Source organism: Haliotis rufescens, unplaced genomic scaffold, assembly GCF_023055435.1.
Source record: "Haliotis rufescens isolate VD_foot unplaced genomic scaffold, xgHalRufe1.0.p SCAF_15, whole genome shotgun sequence".
NCBI classification, from domain to species: Eukaryota; Metazoa; Mollusca; class Gastropoda; order Lepetellida; family Haliotidae; genus Haliotis; species Haliotis rufescens.
Genome location: NW_025963835.1, coordinates 16,663,859 through 16,681,079, shown reverse-complemented (window position 1 = coordinate 16,681,079; position 17,221 = coordinate 16,663,859). Strand labels below are relative to the sequence as shown.

General features: G+C 42.7%; 1 protein-coding gene across 2 annotated transcripts in view; it reads right to left on the bottom strand.

Moving 5' to 3' along the window:
- LOC124138704 (protein KIAA0100-like) overlaps positions 1-17,221 on the bottom strand; it is a 100,079-nt gene that overhangs the window by 20,061 nt on the left and 62,797 nt on the right. For both annotated transcript variants that reach the window (XM_046505510.2, XM_046505512.2), the window contains 12 exons: positions 16,386-16,529; positions 13,730-13,821; positions 12,273-12,525; positions 11,040-11,095; positions 9,792-9,855; positions 9,279-9,446; positions 7,202-7,354; positions 5,958-6,036; positions 5,059-5,225; positions 4,649-4,822; positions 3,750-3,866; positions 2,011-2,100 (listed from right to left, as the gene is read on the bottom strand). In XM_046505510.2, the coding sequence (XP_046361466.2) occupies positions 2,011-2,100; positions 3,750-3,866; positions 4,649-4,822; positions 5,059-5,225; positions 5,958-6,036; positions 7,202-7,354; positions 9,279-9,446; positions 9,792-9,855; positions 11,040-11,095; positions 12,273-12,525; positions 13,730-13,821; positions 16,386-16,529 (1,557 nt within the window). The remainder of the gene's footprint in view (positions 1-2,010; positions 2,101-3,749; positions 3,867-4,648; positions 4,823-5,058; positions 5,226-5,957; positions 6,037-7,201; positions 7,355-9,278; positions 9,447-9,791; positions 9,856-11,039; positions 11,096-12,272; positions 12,526-13,729; positions 13,822-16,385; positions 16,530-17,221) is intronic.

The following is a 17,221-nucleotide window of genomic DNA, read 5'->3' as shown; positions in this document are numbered from 1 at the left end:
CTGAAACAACAGGATCATAGAATACTGCAGCTGAAACAACAGGAGCATAGAATACTGCAGCTGAAACAACAGGATCATAGAATACTGCAGCTGAAACAACAGTAGAGTAGAATACTGCAGCTGAAACAACAGGAGCATAGAATACTGCAGCTGAAACAACAGGATCATAGAATACTGCAGCTGAAACAACAGTAGAGTAGAATACTGCAGCTGAAACAACAGGAGCATAGAATACTGCAGCTGAAACAACAGTAGAGTAGAATACTGCAGCTGAAACAAGTGACAGGGTGACAGGGTTACAGTGACAGGGTGACAGTGACAGGGTGACAGGGCAAATGGATTTGTACTTCTAGGATGAGTGTGTAGCAGTATGCTTGTAAACAGAATATTGTTAGATTTTAAAGCATCATTATAATAAACTAACATGAATTCAATTAATAAGCTAAACCTAAATATTTAACAATTATTTCCTTAAATACTTGTTTTAACTTCAGCACTTGCACAAATCTACTAATTCAGTTTGTTTCTGTATACAGCTTGGGTAGTTCAGCCATTTCGTTCATGGCTATTGTCACTGGGTCGGTCACAGGCTTGGCCTGTGATTAGCTGCTTATTGTTATCCAGCTTTTCACATGATCTCTGCAATCATGTGGATTTCCTGGTCAGAACTTCTACTGGTCAGTCAGCACATATACTCAGCACATTCTCTTTGCTGTATCATACAGGGTAAGTTCATTTAATTCTTACCATATTTATCTGGAAGCTTAGGTTACTAAGTATTTAAGGCATTGTTGTATATAGTATTTTAGCTACCATTGTATTATGATATTGAATTCCATTCTCAATTCAACTTAACTGTGTATTTGACTGAGGTATTAGCCAAGTGTACATTCTCTATATGTATAGTATTTTATGGAATTTATAATGCTTGTATTCCATACATGCTAGTGTAACTCTAGTTATAGTATATTTATATGTAGTTTACTTATTTGTGCAGGGCTATTCACTGTACGTCTACGAGAGAGAGTCAAGCCTGCGTCCCTGAGACGAGGTATGCTATTTATGTTTTATTAATTGTGCATGATCAACTATATATAAAGTGTAATTTGTTATTTCTGGAGGGACTTGTTCAAGTATGCCGAAAGGAATTAACTATAAATCTAAATGTATTATTTGTATTGCTGTTATCTAGTGCCTTTATACTGTCCATACCCATCATGTTTATATTAAATTATTTATGTTTTAGGGCAGATCCGGACTACCGTATAGTTCTCACTCCACGCCCATTTCAAGAAATCCCTTTTGACCCAACAAGTACTCCCTTTGTCTTCTTTGAGATGACTACGAGTGAGTGAGTGAGTGAGCGAGTATGGTTTTATGCCGCTTTTAGCAATATTCCTGCAAGATCACGGCGGGGAACACCAGAAATGGGCTTCACACATTGTACCCATGTCGGGAATCGAACCCTGGGTCTTCGATGTGAAGAGCGAACACTTTAACCAGAAAGCTACCCGACTGCCCCTAGACGACTACGAATGCCACTGTCACATGTGAACCTTAGTTTCCATTCTACGCACCACACGTCAGTCCAGCTTGGGTCAGTGATACAGCATTCACAGATTCAAGAGGGGTAAGGGGCTGGCACACCAAGCATTTATACATTCAAAGCTTCTACTGGTAATCAGGTATACAAACCTTACAACAAACTTTGAAATTTGTACGAAATAATTTGGTGATATTTTTTCAACACAATTACCGAACATGAATTGCCAAATTACAAAATGCACCCCTTCTTTTCCAAAAGCTGTAGTTTCATTGTACTGTGGCTAAGTAAAATAATTATATGTTGTTTATTTATTTGTGCAGGGCTATTCACTGTACGTCTATAAGAGAGTCGGGCCTGCATCCCTGAGACGAGGTATATTTATATTTTATTAACTGTACCATGAGAACAAGGGAAATAAGGTAGTCAAACTCTCCCCAGTGTGTATTGACCAAGTACTGACTCACCGTGTTGGAGCACATGTTGAGGTCGTGATGCAGGAGGGTGAAGGTGTCCACTCCCTCCTCCACGCCCATCATGTCCTCGTCCTCCGCAGGCTGCAAACACAAACATCAGGCGAGGGCCATTAGCAATATTCCAGCAATATCCTGGCAGGAAACCAAGAATGGGCTTCACAAATTGTACCCATGTGGGAATCGAACCCGGGACTTTAACATGATGAGCAAACACTTTAACAACCAGGCTACCGCCCCAAACGTCAAATTAATTACACAGATAGTCTCCTTCTTTGATAACAAAGACTTTTACACTGCGCCCTCCACAAACTTGATACTAAGACTGTTTAGACATGGACTGTGATAACATTGTCTGACAACAACCGCTGTGCAAAAAGCCTTTGTGGAATTAAGCCTTGGGCCAGAAATCAGGTTGGGATGATGATTCATCAGGAAAAGTAACGTATTCGACGTTATAAGCGCCCCGCTCTAATAAGCGCCCACGGCGATATTTGCTAATATATTTGCCAGTGAACAATCCTAATTAGCCACCCTTCCGACTGATCAATGTACACAAGACTTATATATTCGCGTATAATACGCACTCATCTGTTATATGCACACTTAATTATGGGCAATTAAATTCTGGCAAAATATATCTGTTGTACATAAACATTTCAGGCTGTCAGCATAAACCACGAAATTTATCTTTTAACTCTGTTTTTTTTCACTAAAATAATATTCTAAAAAGAGCCCCCTATTTCTAATTTTGAGAGCGCCCTGGCCGCTTATTACGTCGAATACAGTAAATACAATCTGTCCATGAAGTCACTCACTGATTCAGGACTCAACAAATCTAGCTGGTCAGACAATAAATATTGTTGTGAACACTATTACACTGGTGTCAAATGGTGGCCTGTAAATCTTTGAAAATACACCATACAAATTTGAGATTGTGAACAACGATGTACATAATACGATACACAGACACTATCAGCCAAGTCATGGCAAACAGTTGAAACCCCTAGGCCCCACTCCACACACTGATCTTAAATCAAGTATGGGAGTTATGATTGTCTCAGGGCTAAAATTGTTTTGTTGAACATGGACCTGGAGATCACCATCCCTGTCCTTCTCATACTCTGCAGCCATTGTGGAGACCAGAAAACATTGTAATGGGAAGGCAAGGAATACTGGAGATCGTGTACACTAGGGGTGTCACGATAAATCAAAATATCGATAACTTGCTATTGGTAAGCACTTAAAGTCAATAAATCGATTGTTAAATAAGTATCTGATCAATAGTAGGAATATCGATAGTTTCGATTATATTTACCATATCATGCGATTGAGTCACCGAAACACGCTCGCAAACGCAGGCGAGTGAGGATTAGAGTTAACTGCCCTTGATGCTTAGCAACCGTTCTTTCTTAAAGTAAAATGGCGGATGGTGACAGACAAGTGGCTATATTAAAGAAAATAACAAGCTTGACAAGAAACGTGTTGGATGCCGAAAGTGTTTAATTCAATCCATATAAAATAATCCACTGAAAACTAACGATATTTATCGCAATAGTTGCTTGCAATATCAATAGTTATCGCAATAGTGATTTCCAGACCAATAGTCACCCCTAGTGTACACCAACATGTACATGGCCAGTATGACTGAGTGTTTAACAGTGTGACAGTTATATAAGAGTGTGATCATCGATGGTGTACATGGCTATGCAGTGTGAGTGTGTGGAACTCACCGGCTTGGGTACTTGCGGCATCTTCTCCGGTTCCACCTCACCGTAGTTGACGTAGAAGAGCTGACATTTACATCGGGAGATGATTCGCTGCAGTTGGATGCCGTCACTGGTGGAGCTCTGTTGACAGGAGAGACACTATGATGCTCTAACAGAAGAATAACTGCTGCAGTATACAAAGGAGCAATGGCATGTATGTGTCACAGTAAGAACAATTTGAACATGGTTTGACTTGCCTGCATTTATCAAATTAGTTTTCTAAGAAGATGTCAGTGTGTATGCCACTAGACTGTATTCTTGGATGCTTGACCACCAGACCAACATCAAAGGATCCTGCTCTGTGACTGACAACAGCTATCCCAACTCTACTCCTCCGAGGGATCCACAGTATGACTGACCAACCCACCTCCTCCGAGGGCCCCTACAGTACTACTGACCAACTCACCTCCTCCGAGGGCCCCACAGTACGACTGACCAACTCACCTCCTCCGAGGGATCCACAGTACGACTGACCAACTCACCTCCTCCGAGGGATCCACAGTACGACTGACCAACCCACCTCCTCCGAGGGCCCCACAGTACGACTGACCAACTCACCTCCTCTGAGGGATCCACAGTACGACTGACCAACTCACCTCCTCCGAGGGATCCACAGTACGACTGACCAACCCACCTCCTCCGAGGGATCCACAGTATGACTGACCAACTCACCTCCTCCGAGGGATCCACAGTACGACTGACCAACCCACCTCCTCCGAGGGCCCCACAGTACGACTGACCAACTCACCTCCTCCGAGGGATCCACAGTACGACTGACCAACTCACCTCCTCCGAGGGATCCACAGTATGACTGACCAACCCACCTCCTCCGAGGGCCCCTACAGTACTACTGACCAACTCACCTCCTCCGAGGGCCCCACAGTATCACCAACGACTCCGCCCACACTGTGTCCACTGCCGACCATCTCGGGCACACCAGACAGATCCTCCTCAAACCGATCCTCAACATTCTCTATGGTGAGCCAGGGAATGTTCTCATCGTCAAAGTCCGGGCCTGGGTCCACGGTGGCATAGTACTGAAATGTCAGTAGATACATCTCACATCAGTCATGTTCATAGAGTACTTAATTCCTGCAGCTTTTATGGATCTCAAAGTGTTGAAGACTCTACCCCTCAAGCATGTGCTCATCCACTCAACTTAAACTGAAAACAATTCCAAAGTGGAGTCTGCGATTGGGTTCTAAATAATTGTTCTTGAAATTATTTGTTTGTTTGTTGACCTGCATGTATGCCACACCGATATGGAACTGACCTGCATGCACTCCACGCTGCTGACCCACGTGGTCTTGCTGCGCAACTGACTCTGCTTCCAGATGGGGTGATGGTCACACGACAGCACCTGTGCCTTGGCCGCACTCACGATCACGTAGCCTGGCGTCTCGATGCCCTTCATCAACATCTGACTGTTGTGGAGCTCAACTAGAGAAGGGACAAAACTCATCACAAACACCTAGGACATGGTGCATCAATGAGTGACTCTGCTGGGTTTATTCCTGCTTTTACAAGTATTCCAGTTGTATCACAGCGTACATGCTGCATCACTGAGTGACTCATTTGGGTTTATTCCTGCTTTTACAAGTATTCCAGTTGTATCACAGCGTACATGGTGCATCAATAAGTGACTCATTTGGGTTTATTCCTGCTTTTACAAGTATTCCAGTTGGATCACGGCGTACATGGTGCATCAATAAGTGACTCATTTGGGTTTATTCCTGCTTTTACAAGTATTCATGTTGTATCACGGCATACATGGTGCATGAGGTAGTCTTTGCAATTAGCAGATTAGTACAAGCTAAACTTGATCAAAATATCTTCCACTTTCACCACCATTGAGGCCTAATCTAACATAATTGGTCCGAACCGGGATTCGAACCCACGATCATAGAGCAATAGTTATCATTGTTAATAATTCTAAGAATACTACCTCTATTACATCATTGCCAAGTTTGGTTGCAAAACACACCTTAACTAAATCTTCAGATTTTCAACAAAAGTCTGTGTCTATCCCTGGGGATCCATGCATAGTGATACATTCTAAAAACTCCAACATCCTCTAAAGAGATTTTACTCAAACTATTTGTGAAGGACTTCATCTATTTGTGGAGGCTCTGCACGAGCTGCTACTTATATAAGTAACAAGGAGATACTCACTGTGCCAGTTCTTGCGCAGGACGTCATCCGTCTGACAGGCTGCTATACCTCGGAGCTGTTCCACGTTGTCACTGGAAGGCTGCAGGTGATACACATGCATCAGAAATGACAAAGCACATCATTATTTAAAACATTGTAGCTGTATACAAATCTTCTTGTAAAAGAAGTTAAGGACTACCAAAATCATTCATGTGACTAATGTCAATCTGTGAGTGAGTGAGTGAGCGAGTTGGGTTTAAAGCCGATTTTAACAGTATTCCAGTTATATTGCAGCGTGTCAGCTTAATGTGGGAGGAAAGCCCGAAGTGATGCAGGTCTTAGACGTTTACCACTTCGGTGAAACCCATGAGCATGGTTATGGTGCTGACAAACCTAGAAACATAATCGGGGCGATACGTCAATACTGATCATGTGATCAGTCAGTTTCAGTCACATGATTTTGGGGACTACATTGAAATGTATTGTTTCATCAAGTGGTACGGATGAGCAAGATTGTTAATAGAGGTATAGCAATGTTATTTAACATCAGACCCAGGGTAAAAAATGTCTTCAGCAACCCATTCTTGCCGTAAAAAGCGACTATGCTTGTCGTAAGAGGTGACTAACAGGATCAGGTGGTCAGGCTCGCTGACTTGGTTGATGCATGTCATCGATCCCAATTGCAATATTCCAGCTATATGACGGCGGTCTGTAAATAATCAAGTCTGGACCAGACAATCCAGTGATTGATATTATGAGCATCGATCCCAATTGCGTGGATCGATGCTCATAATATCAATCACTTGATTGTCTGGTCCAGACTTGATTATTTACAGACCGCCGTCATATAGCTGGAATATTGCTGAGTGCGGCGTTAAACAACAAACCAACCTACCAACCAACTATTTAACGTCAGTCAGTAACATTTCACAGTTGGCCGGTAATAATAACCAGGGTTAGAAACTAACAGTTTTTGTCCACTAGTCCTTATAATGATAACATATAGCAAAACCCTTAAAATGGGCCAATTTCTACTAGTCCTTAGGATACCTTTGCTATTGGGCAGTTTGGTAAGGACTACAGGACTAGTGCCAATATCTAAGCTGAATAACCTGGATGTGGCAAACCAGTAACTCAATGCACAACATTAATCCATGCCATCAGGATGCAATCTGCCCCGCCACGCAGCCTGATCACTCTCATCCCAATCTGAGTGACTGCTGGACAAGACTGAGGTACTGGAGACCTGTATCTATAGTGCTCACCTCCTCTGTGAAGGCAATAGACTTGCTGTCGGACTCCGACACCAGCTTCATCAACATGGACAAGGCGTGGCCAGACTGCATCTTTGTCTGACTCGGGCCGAAGTCCGACGTAAATGGTGAGTTCGGGCTGATACAGGATGAGGAACGACTCTTCTGCAAATTGAAAAACAAAACAAGTTCCCTCAATTAATTAATAATTTATAATTAATAATTTAAGTTATGGGGCCGTCACACCATGACGTTCTGGTCAGCGTTCTATGACGTTTGAGGAAACGTTGGTAGTCGCCCATGGTCACTGGGATAGCGCCCGAAGAGCGTTGTGTGAACGCTAGTGAACGTCAGTGATCGCCGGGAATCGGCGGAGAATGCTGGTCCGGAAAAAAAAAGTTTTGAACATGCACAAAAGTTCTCACTGAGACCAGCGTTCTTCAACATTTAATTTTAAACACTGAAGAACGTTTAAGAACGTTCGTGGAACGTTTTACTAACGTTCGCCGAGCGTTGCACGCGTTCGGCTATGGTTAGTCAGTCGTTACTTGGTTGTTACTAATCGTTTGCTTTGCATTGAACGACTCACTGGCGACCTGTCAACGACCGCTGAACGGTCCCCTAGCGCACCGTAAAAATAACACGCCAGCAAGACGCCATTCTGTCGTTATTCACACGTTAGTCACACGCTCAACACGCTCGTCTAACGTTGACAAATCGTTCGTCGCGCGCCAGTGGCACGTTAGCACACTCTAATGGTTTTCAGGGGTATCTTACTTGGTCGCTGTTACACGCTTCTCGTGCGTTAGACACACGCTAGTCCTGAGTTAGGCACACGTTAATCACACGCCAGATGTGTCATCCTCATTCTAGAACGCTCAAAAATTGAACGATTGAAATGTTCAGAGAACGTTGACCAGAATGTCATGGTGTGACGGCCCCTTTAATTGATGTGTTCATTCACAAGGCATCACAAGGTTTGTTGTATCTATGGTGGGAGAGAGTGTGAGTGAGTACATACGGTTTAATGCTGCATTGAATAGTACTTCAGATATTTCACAGCATGTACAGGGCTTTCACAAGCAGATCCTAGCAAGGCTAAGGGATGCAACTCTGCACAGATGTAACCCAAGAGCATGTATATGGTGTTGATCAATAATCATAATTTGTGGCAAATTAGAGAACTGAACCCATGATCAACAGATCCTAGCAACTAAGGGACACAACTCTGTACTGTGAAATGTAGCTCCTTGGTCCACTGAGCCACCTGTGCTTTCCCTGATGATGATATACAATGGGGAATTGTACCCTGCCTAAATGTGTTCTGTGATCATACCAGCTGTAGTTGTGAGATCAATGAAATATCTGAGGAATAGTTGTGGATAGTTTTGTAAATGATCCTAGCATTTTGAAAGTCATTTGGTGAGCCTTAGCCCAATACCTTCTTGTGAGTGAGTGAGTTGTATTTGACGCCGCTTTTAACAGTATTCCAGTTCTATCACGGCGTGTCAGCTTAATGTGGGAGGAAAGCCCCCAGTGATGCAGGTCTCAGCCGTTTACCACTTCAGTGAAACCCACGAGCACGGGTATGGTGCTGACAAACCTAGAAACATAATGGGGGCGAACCAGGATTCAAACCCACAATCATAGGTTTCTGGCGTGCCCAAGGGATGCAACTCTGCACAGTGAATCCCGGCGCCTTAGACGACTGGGCCACCCGTGCCCCCCAATACCCTCAAGATACAGTAAACTACAATTATAACAAACTCAAAGGGACCACTAATTTTAGTTCGTAATAACCGTAGTTTGTTATAAGCATATATACAGCATACATACAACAAATGGACGGGACTATAAAATAAGTTTGTTATGCATAAACACCGTTTACTCTTGTTGGTCGGTTCTGGTGAGTATCTGGATGAATGAGGGCCTGGTCATCGCAACAGTTAACATGAAAAAGATTAATGACCTACTAATGCTTGTACATCCATCTTGAGCTGGCAGGTAAACAATATCATTATTCAAATAATCTAGCTGTGTGATGGGCTGTACTCATGTAACATAGAGTGATTGTGACTGAGTTCCTCACCCTCTGACTGTCCTCCACCTTGAAACCCTTCAGGGCCTCGGACGACACGTTCCGCCTCAGAGTCCGGGCCTTCTGGATGCTGTCGTACAAGTTGATGACGACATTCCGGTTCTTCTTGGTCCAGGCACCCTTCATGTCGTAGATCTGCACACGCTGGTGGGGCTCGTCCTGGAGGTGACAGGTTGGAAGTGAAACATTGTCCTTGTCTTCAGGTTTACTCAAGGACTGATTTCAGGATGACATATAAATAAACAAGAGTTTGCCACTAACGTGGCTTGGCCCCCAAGTCCATCTTGTTGCCATGGAAACGTAAAAAATAAAAATTTCTAAAATTTCTAAATAGCAAAAGGCACCAGTTCAGCATGTACTTGACAGACCTGCAAATTTCATGAAAAAATATTGAATGGATTCTGAGTTATGCTCTGGAAACGAAACGTGACGGACGGACGGAGCCCGTTTCTATATCCCCCGCCAACTTTGTTCTACTTCTGAAGACCTAGAAATGTGACTTACAGCTTCCATGCTGCCTAGTTTAGTCTCGTTCTCCCTGCTTGCATCAGATCTCTGGTAGGACACTCTGGAATCGAGAGAAGCCCCATACAACATATGATCATTTTCAAAATCATAGGTCCTCATGATAACTTCTTCAGTTTGTTTGTATGAATGTTTGTTTCTTGTTTAACACTGCACTCAGCAGTATTCCAGCTATAGAATGGCGGTCTGTACATAATCAAGTCTGGACCAAACAAAGCAGTGATTGATATCATGGGCATCGATCCATGCAATTGGGATACGATGACTGTATCAAAAAGTAAATTAGCCTGACCACCTGATCATGTAAGTCACTTCTTAGACCTATTCTAACACGGATCTTCACGGGTCAGAAGTTCTTCAGAATACCGTATTCGACGTAATAAGCGCCCCGCTCTAATAAGCGCCCACGGCGATATTTGCTGATATATTGGCTAGTGAACAAGCCCAATTTGCATCCCTTCCGATTGATCAATGTACACAAGACTTATTTATTCGGTATAATACGCACACACATGTTATATGCACCCTTATTTATGGGCAATTAAAATCTGGAAAAATATATCTGTCGTACATAATCATTTCAGGCTGTCAGCATAAACAACAAAATTTATCTTTCAACTATGTTTTTTTCCATCAAAATAATATTCTAATAAGAGCCCCCTATTTCTAATTTTGAGAGCGCCCCGGGCGCTTATTACGTCGAATACGGTAAGTGAATTCATAGGTGATCTTGACATGCAGTTTTGGCCGTGATGCTACACTGATACAGCATAATGCCGCGTCTACAGCATACATGTTAGTTAGCTTTGTTGGTTTTATATAACTCTGAACCACACAAAAATGATTGGTTGATGGTATGAGCAATAAAAAAACAACACAATTTGGATTGCATCTGTGTTTGTGAGCATGTGAGTCTGTTTAGTATTCCAGGTATATGATAGTAGCCTGTAATCATACGTGACTAATATTATGAACATTATCGAGGTAGGATGGTACACTATCAACCAAGTCACCCAGCCTGACCACCCGGTCATACAGTCACCTCTTACAACAACCAGCATAGCTTATTGGGACCACTTCAGTGAGGGAGTATGGTTTTACGCCGCTTTAACCACTAGGCTACCCGACCGCCCCAGGACCACTTCAAACCCAGAAACACCACAGGGCAGAGTTGTACAGGGGGCGGCCATTCCCCAGATGTACCACGAAGGACTGTCATTCACCTACCTCGCGATGCTCATGAAGAAACTCTTCTCTAAGGGATTCCTAATGGACACATTCATCTGAAATACATATTCCAGTCTGTATATGCCATGCATACAGAAGAGAAATTGTTGAATCACAAATCAATAATCACAATGAATCCACTCTCCAGCACTGAACAAGACAGGTCTACTCACAGGCAATGACATTTGAAACATTTTGACAAAATTATTTTCTTCTTTTAATCAGTTATGAGTGAGTTGAGTTTAACGCCGCTTTGAACAGTATTCAAGTTATGTCACTGGTGTCAGCTTGATGTGGGAGGAAAGCCCAAACTGATACAGACGTTTACCATATTGTTGAAGCCCACAAGCATGGGTTTGGTGCTGACAAACCTAGAAACATTCGGGGCCAACCAGGATTCAAACCCACGATCACAGGTTCTGGCATGCCCAGGGGACCTAACTCTTTTTAGCAAAATACAGCACCTTAGACAACTGGGCCACCTGTGCCCCCTGAATGAGTTTTGACAGTGTAAATTGTTTGATAGGCATTACTTAGAAGTTGACGGGTGACAAAGTAGACACATTTTATGGATAACAACTTCTGTAAAGGCGACACTTCGGTATAGATCCTTATACCGTTGTCAAGCACCACAGTGTAAACCTTACTTCACTGGTCCGCAGAATTTGTAGCTAGTCCTGCTTGAACAAGGAAATCTACTTTTATGATGTTTAAATTTTGTCAGTTTCAATCAGTTCCAACTTGTAGCAAAATTGAAGCATTGACAACTGGTTCAGAATTACAGCCCTCAAATACTAATAGTCAATAAGGAATAATATCATTGGATTTTTACTTGTCCTCAGCATAATTTACTGGTCACAGGCTAACAGACCATTGGCTAGAAATAATATTAAAAAAAACTCTTATATAGGGTTCGGCTAGGGTCAAGGTCAGGGTCAGGCTAGGGTCAGGGTCAGGGTCAAGGCTAGGGCTAGGGCTAGGGTCAGGGTTAGGGTCAGGGTCAGGGTCAGGGTCAGGGCTAGGGTCAGGGTCAGGGTCAGGGCTAGGGTCAGGGTCAGGGTCAAGGCTAGGGCTAGGGCTAGGGTCAGGGTCAGGGTCAGGGTCAGGGCTAGGGTCAGGGCTATGGAAAGGGTCAGGGTCAGGGCTATGGAAAGGGTCAGGGTCAGGGCTAGCCCTAAGCCAGACAAAACTTGAAGCAGGAGGAAGGGGCAGAAATCTTCCCAACAATTGTACCTCCTCCTCCTCCCTGTCTGCCCGGGACTTGCACAGCCACAGCTTGGTGGTGCCCAGCTCACAGTTGAGGTAGCGGACGCTCCAGTCAGCCTGGGGACGATGACACAGGCCATCCTCTATAGGAACCAGCGTCAGCTTGTTGCACATGTGAAGAACGAAGGAGTCTGCCAGCAGCTCACCACCATGTTGGTTCGAGAAAGACATCTTGTAACAAATCTCAAAGCGATGAAAGTTGACATGTAGTTTGATTTTTCTGGAAAGTAAAATATCAAATATTTCAGTCAATAATATACTTGCTCCAAGAAAGTATGGATTTTCTGTCTCTCATAAATTAATTCCCCCGCTCCGGTAAGTTGTCAGTGACAGTCAAGATTTGTTTAGAAGATGGAGCAAATTACAGGTTTGCTGTTCACATAAAGGTGAGGTGAGGTGAAATGGGGTTTAACGTCGCGTCCAAGATTATTGCACTTATAAAGCGACATGCATGTACGTGTGTGTGTGTGTGTGGCTGCTTGTACTTGTCCGGATTGATTCCGATTTATAGTGCTAGCACACTGAGATACCATGCCGCAGTTTAACATGAATACCCCCCTCAGACACAGTATACTGACTCCGAGCCAACCAGTCCTTGTTTTAGCCCCTTAACGCCGAGCGCCAGACAGGGTAACAACAAGTACCATCTTTTAACGTCTTTTGGTATGACGCAGCCGGGGATCAAACACCCGACCTTCTGCTCTCCGGGCGGATGCTCTAACACTAGACCACGGAGGCGGTCGTTCACATAAAGAGTCCAACCTGACGATAAAGTTATCTGTGACATTATAAACAATGGATGACATCATCTTCTTATATTTGCAACAATTGTAATGTAAAATGAAACACTTTAGGTAAGGGCTGCTTCACTTACAGTTAAACCAACTTAAAAAGAGGTATGAATCAGAAAATCAGTAATTAAACAAAGATCAGAAGGAAAGTGAAGGATCAAGGACAGATAACTTTGATCAGTAACCAAGGGCAACGGGTGTCTTGGATGTAAAAGAGCATTTTTTTATTCTGTGTTCTGTGTTCGAAGTGAAGAAGGTTGGTTGGTTGGTTTGTTGTTTAAAGCCGCACTCAGCAATATTCCAGCTATATGACGGCAGTCTGTAAATAATCGAGTCTGGACCAGACAATCCAGTGATTAATATCATGAGCATCGATCCACGCATTTGGGATCGATGACATGTTTCAACCAAGTCAGCGAGCCTGACCACCCGATCCCGTTAGTCGCCTTTTACGACAAGCATAGTCACCTTTTACGGAAAGCATGGGTTGCTGAAGACCTATTCTACCCCGGAATCTTCACGGGTCTCGAAGTGAAGAAGGAAATTGTAATATGTTATGAAAGGATAAGAAATAACATGAAGTTTTCAACGGGCGACACTGAACGTTTAGTTAGAGCAGCCCCTGCGGTGTACCTGTACTGTCTGGTCAGCTGCAGCTTCCTGGGAGACTTGACACTGAACAGCTTCCCTCGTCTCACGGGGCGGGTGGTGCTGAACATACATTGCTGAAACAACACGCACCGGTGTCACACAGGATCATCCTTGTGTAGCCTCATACTACACTTTGATCTTAGCCAAAAGGCCGAGAAGTGATATTATCCAACCATCTGTACTATTGGCCTCATGGCCAGACTATGGGAAATAAATTCTGTTCTGTTCTGTTCTACTCATACAGTCTGGGATCCAGAGTAGTGTTAAAAGCAAACAGGAGTTATAAATAGTGTTTTGTTGGAGCTGCACAGCCTTGTGAAAGATCACCAGCATCATAATACAAGTGTCATCAGAAGATGAGACCCCCCCTACCAATTCTGAAGAACAAACCATGTTATTGTTACAGCCAGTTAAACAAGAGTTATCTGTCCAACTTGATGAGAGTATTTCTATCTAATCTGTTTGTCTGTATACAAGAGTAGTTATGTAGATCTCAAAACAAGACCATGGAATTGGGATTCAGAACTTTGTATTTGATGTAAATATGAATAATCATGATAACGTGATAAAAAATTTTGATAACATGTAAAGAAGCAGCGGTGTAACAAATAATTAAAATGTCAAGAATTTGAAAAACTAAAAACCAAAAAAAAAATAATTAAACAATTCCATACATAGCAAAGGGCACCAGTTCACAACCTGGTCTTTGTGTGTGCAGAATTTCATGAAAGAATACCTATTAATTTTTAATAGAGAAAAGATCCAGACAAAAAATTGATTATGGACAGACAGATGGATGGATGGATTGATGGATGGATGGATGGATGGACAGACAAGCTGATACCTTGGGGATAATAAATCTGATTACAGTGGAATCTCTCTAAACACTCAACTTCAATTTCAGATAAATCATCCACGTTCATAGATGTCTACACAAACAAGTGTTGGATTGTGTTAATACATGGGTCGAGACATAAGTACAATTATAAAGAGACTTGCTTCAGAGGGATGAAGGTTGATGTGTCAACAGTGCAAGTGTTGGGTTGTATTAATACATGGGTCGAGACATAAGTACAATTATAAAGAGACTTGCTTCAGAGGGATGAAGGTTGATGTGTCAACAGTGCAAGTGTTGGATTGTGTTAATACATGGGTCGGGACATAAGTACAATTATAAAGAGACTTGCTTCAGAGGGATGAAGGTTGATGTGTCAACAGTGCAAGTGTTGGATTGTGTTAATACATGGGTCGAGACATAAGTACAATTATAAAGAGACTTGCTTCAGAGGGATGAAGGTTGATGTGTCAACAGTGCAAGTGTTGGATTGTGTTAATACATGGGTCGAGACATAAGTACAATTATAAAGAGACTTGCTTCAGAGGGATGAAGGTTGATGTGTCAACAATGCAAGTGTTGGATTGTGTTAATACATGGGTCGGGACATAAGTACAATTATAAAGAGACTTGCTTCAGAGGGATGAAGGTTGATGTGTCAACAGTGCAAGTGTTGGATTGTGTTAATACATGGGTCGAGACATAAGTACAATTATAAAGAGACTTGCTTCAGAGGGATGAAGGTTGATGTGTCAACAGTGCAAGTGTTGGATTGTGTTAATACATGGGTCGGGACATAAGTACAATTATAAAGAGACTTGCTTCAGAGGGATGAAGGTTGATGTGTCAACAGTGCAAGTGTTGGATTGTGTTAATACATGGGTCGAGACATAAGTACAATTATAAAGAGACTTGCTTCAGAGGGATGAAGGTTGATGTGTCAACAGTGCAAGTGTTGGGTTGTATTAATACATGGGTCGAGACATAAGTACAATTATAAAGAGACTTGCTTCAGAGGGATGAAGGTTGATGTGTCAACAGTGCAAGTGTTGGGTTGTGTTAATACATGGGTCGAGACATAAGTACAATTATAAAGAGACTTGCTTCAGAGGGATGAAGGTTGATGTGTCAACAGTGCAAGTGTTGGGTTGTATTAATACATGGGTCGAGACATAAGTACAATTATAAAGAGACTTGCTTCAGAGGGATGAAGGTTGATGTGTCAACAGTGCAAGTGTTGGGTTGTGTTAATACATGGGTCGAGACATAAGTACAATTGTAAGGAGACTTGCTTCAGAGGGATAAAGGTTGATGTGTCAACAATGCAAGTGTTGGATTGTGTTAATACATGGGTCGAGACATAAGTACAATTATAAAGAGACTTGCTTCAGAGGGATGAAGGTTGATGTGTCAACAGTGCAAGTGTTGGGTTGTGTTAATACATGGGTCGAGACATAAGTACAATTATAAAGAGACTTGCTTCAGAGGGATGAAGGTTGATGTGTCAACAGTGCAAGTGTTGGGTTGTGTTAATACATGGGTCGAGACATAAGTACAATTATAAAGAGACTTACTTCAGAGGGATAAAGGTTGATGTGTCAACAGTGCAAGTGTTGGATTGTGTTTAATACATGGGTCGAGACATAAGTACAATTATAAAGAGACTTGCTTCAGAGGGATAAAGGTTGATGTGTCAACAGTGCAAGTGTTGGATTGGGATGTAGTTGGGGTATGCTGATGTGGGATGTTGCTGTTGTGTGTTGATGGGTATGTTGGGGTAGGTTAATGGGGCATGTTGGCCACCTTGATCTTGTCCAGGAAGCGCAGAGTGCTGGCGTAGCAGGTGCAGCTGGGTATCCGTGGGTCGTCCTCCGACGTGTCCTTGGTGTCCAGACTGATGTCCAGGTTCAAGTTCTCCGACCGGAAGGCCCGGAATGAGTCGTGCTCCTGGAGGATGGAGCACACCATTACGTCTCACATGCATGTGGCATCTTGTACAACATCATACCTCACTGCTGCACAAGGAAAACATAATTATAAGGAGTATTTTTGCACAACTTTAAGGAATTTCCGGTGATGTGATTGGTTTATTTGCTGCTCTTATGACCCGTTCATATTTCAACAAACGGGTGATCTGACAGGTCAATATGAGGTCATGATGACACACAAATATCTTTGGTTAACGCGTAATTGGGTGACAACATTGTAAACACCCATCCACGTGGACCGTTTGACAATAATGATCCATGAAACGACTTATACCCCGTTCACATGCGCCTCTATACATGCGTGTGCACATGTGCACATGTGTGTAGAAATACATACATGAGTATACATGTCATGTGAACACGTTTACTCATGTTTGTATATTTACACCAGGAGCAAATTTGCATCATGTCTGGAGCGGGTGCAAATGTAAATGTAAATTTGCACTGTGTGTATATGTTGCAATGTGAACGTTTATGTTAACGTAAAAGGATGATCTAATTAATATCTGTTCTTTTGCCAACAGCAAACTAATTGTCAACAGTTGCCAACTTTTATATACAGAGTTGAGCGGACAGTGTTTTCTTTTGGTTTCAAGGAGTCAAAACTTTGTGTACAAATTGAATCGAACACATGTTGCTTCACGAAAAAAC